Genomic DNA, 1,128 nt, shown 5'->3' with positions numbered 1-1,128 from the left:
GCAGGCATGGCTATGTGGGCAGCAGAAGGTGCAAAGGCTGTGTTGCCCACACCTGGCTCACCTGGTGGCCTCGACTTGGAAGGAGCCAGAGGCTGAGGCCCTGGTCCCAGGGACTGGGGGTGAGTTTGTGTGTGGGGAGACCTACCGGGCCCTGCAGGGGGCCATGGAGAAGCTGAAGGTGAGCGAGTCCTGGCATGGCCCAAGAAAAGTGGGGGCGGGAAGGACAGGTCACTCCCGGAATGTGACCCCATTATTTTGGCTCCAGAGCAGCTTTATGGACCTCCCGAAGGAGAAGGCAGATGGGAAGGAGCAGGTGGAAAAACTAGAACTTGGATTCATCCAGCTCTCTGAAGCAAGAGAGGGCATGAGTAAGCAGGAGGCCAGGGCATGGCAGGGAGAGCTGCGGGGCCGTCGGAGGGGCCCCAGTGTCTGAGCCCTGTCCTCTGGCAGGAGAGTACGTCACCATATATGAGAGCCATGGGGCAGTGCCAAACACACGGCACCAAGAGGACATCATCAGGCTGGCCCAGAAGGAGGAGGAGATGAAGGTAGAGGGCATGCAAATCTCTATGGGGGTGGGGTGGGCATTGGCGCTGGCAGCAGCTCAGTCGTGGCAACTGAGCACCCCTCCCTGCAGGTGAAGCTGCTGGAGCTGCAGGAGCCGGTGTTACTGCTCATGGGCCACCACGAGGGGCATGACAAATTCCTCCCCACTGCACAGAAGTCTGCTGAGGAGCCTGCTCCAGGGGCCCCAGCCCCCCAGGAGCTTGGGGCTGCGGAGGACCGGGGTGGTGAGTAGAGCCCTCAGGCGGGGTGGGCAGGCAGGGACAGGGGAGGTTGGCACTGTGCTCAGAGCCCCGCCTCCCTGTCTCTGAAGATCTTTGTGAGGTGAGCCTGGTCGACAGCGTGGAGCCTGCAGCGGGAGAGGCCAGGGAGGGTTCTCCCCGTGGCAACCGCACCGGAGAGAAGATCGTGCAGCTGCTTCCTGTAATGCAGGACATCCAGGAGCACCCAGGCTTGGCCAGCAAACCCTGCGTCCCTTTCTTTTACCGGGCAGCGGAGAACAGGGAGATAAACATCATCATCATCTGAGAGCTGGTCAAGAAATTTAAAAACAACAACAACGAA

The 1,128-nt window shown here is 60.5% G+C and overlaps 1 protein-coding gene across 1 annotated transcript; it reads left to right on the top strand.

Annotated features, from left to right (window-relative positions):
- Positions 1–274: 274 nt before the first annotated feature.
- Positions 275–1,128, top strand: LOC112616922 (golgin subfamily A member 6B-like). Its single transcript, XM_025373685.1, has 4 exons — positions 275–368; positions 451–548; positions 638–791; positions 878–1,128. Exons 1-4 carry the CDS (start codon positions 275–277, stop codon positions 1,090–1,092), a joined length of 561 nt encoding a protein of 186 aa, XP_025229470.1. The 3' UTR covers positions 1,093–1,128.

Source organism: Theropithecus gelada, unplaced genomic scaffold, assembly GCF_003255815.1.
Source record: "Theropithecus gelada isolate Dixy unplaced genomic scaffold, Tgel_1.0 HiC_scaffold_14001, whole genome shotgun sequence".
Lineage (NCBI taxonomy): Eukaryota > Metazoa > Chordata > Mammalia > Primates > Cercopithecidae > Theropithecus > Theropithecus gelada.
This window is presented reverse-complemented; position numbering and strand designations above follow the sequence as displayed.

What these genes read in the sequence shown, in the direction of transcription:
- LOC112616922 (XM_025373685.1), top strand. Translation starts at nt 275, where the DNA reads ATGGACCTCCCGAAGGAGAAGGCAGATGGGAAGGAGCAGGTGGAAAAA. An exon ending in TGAAGCAAGAGAGGGCATGA is followed by an intron (nt 369 to 450) that starts GTAAGCAGGAGG and finishes GTCCTCTGGCAG; the next exon opens with GAGAGTACGTCACCATATAT. An exon ending in GGCTGCGGAGGACCGGGGTG is followed by an intron (nt 792 to 877) that starts GTGAGTAGAGCC and finishes CTGTCTCTGAAG; the next exon opens with ATCTTTGTGAGGTGAGCCTG.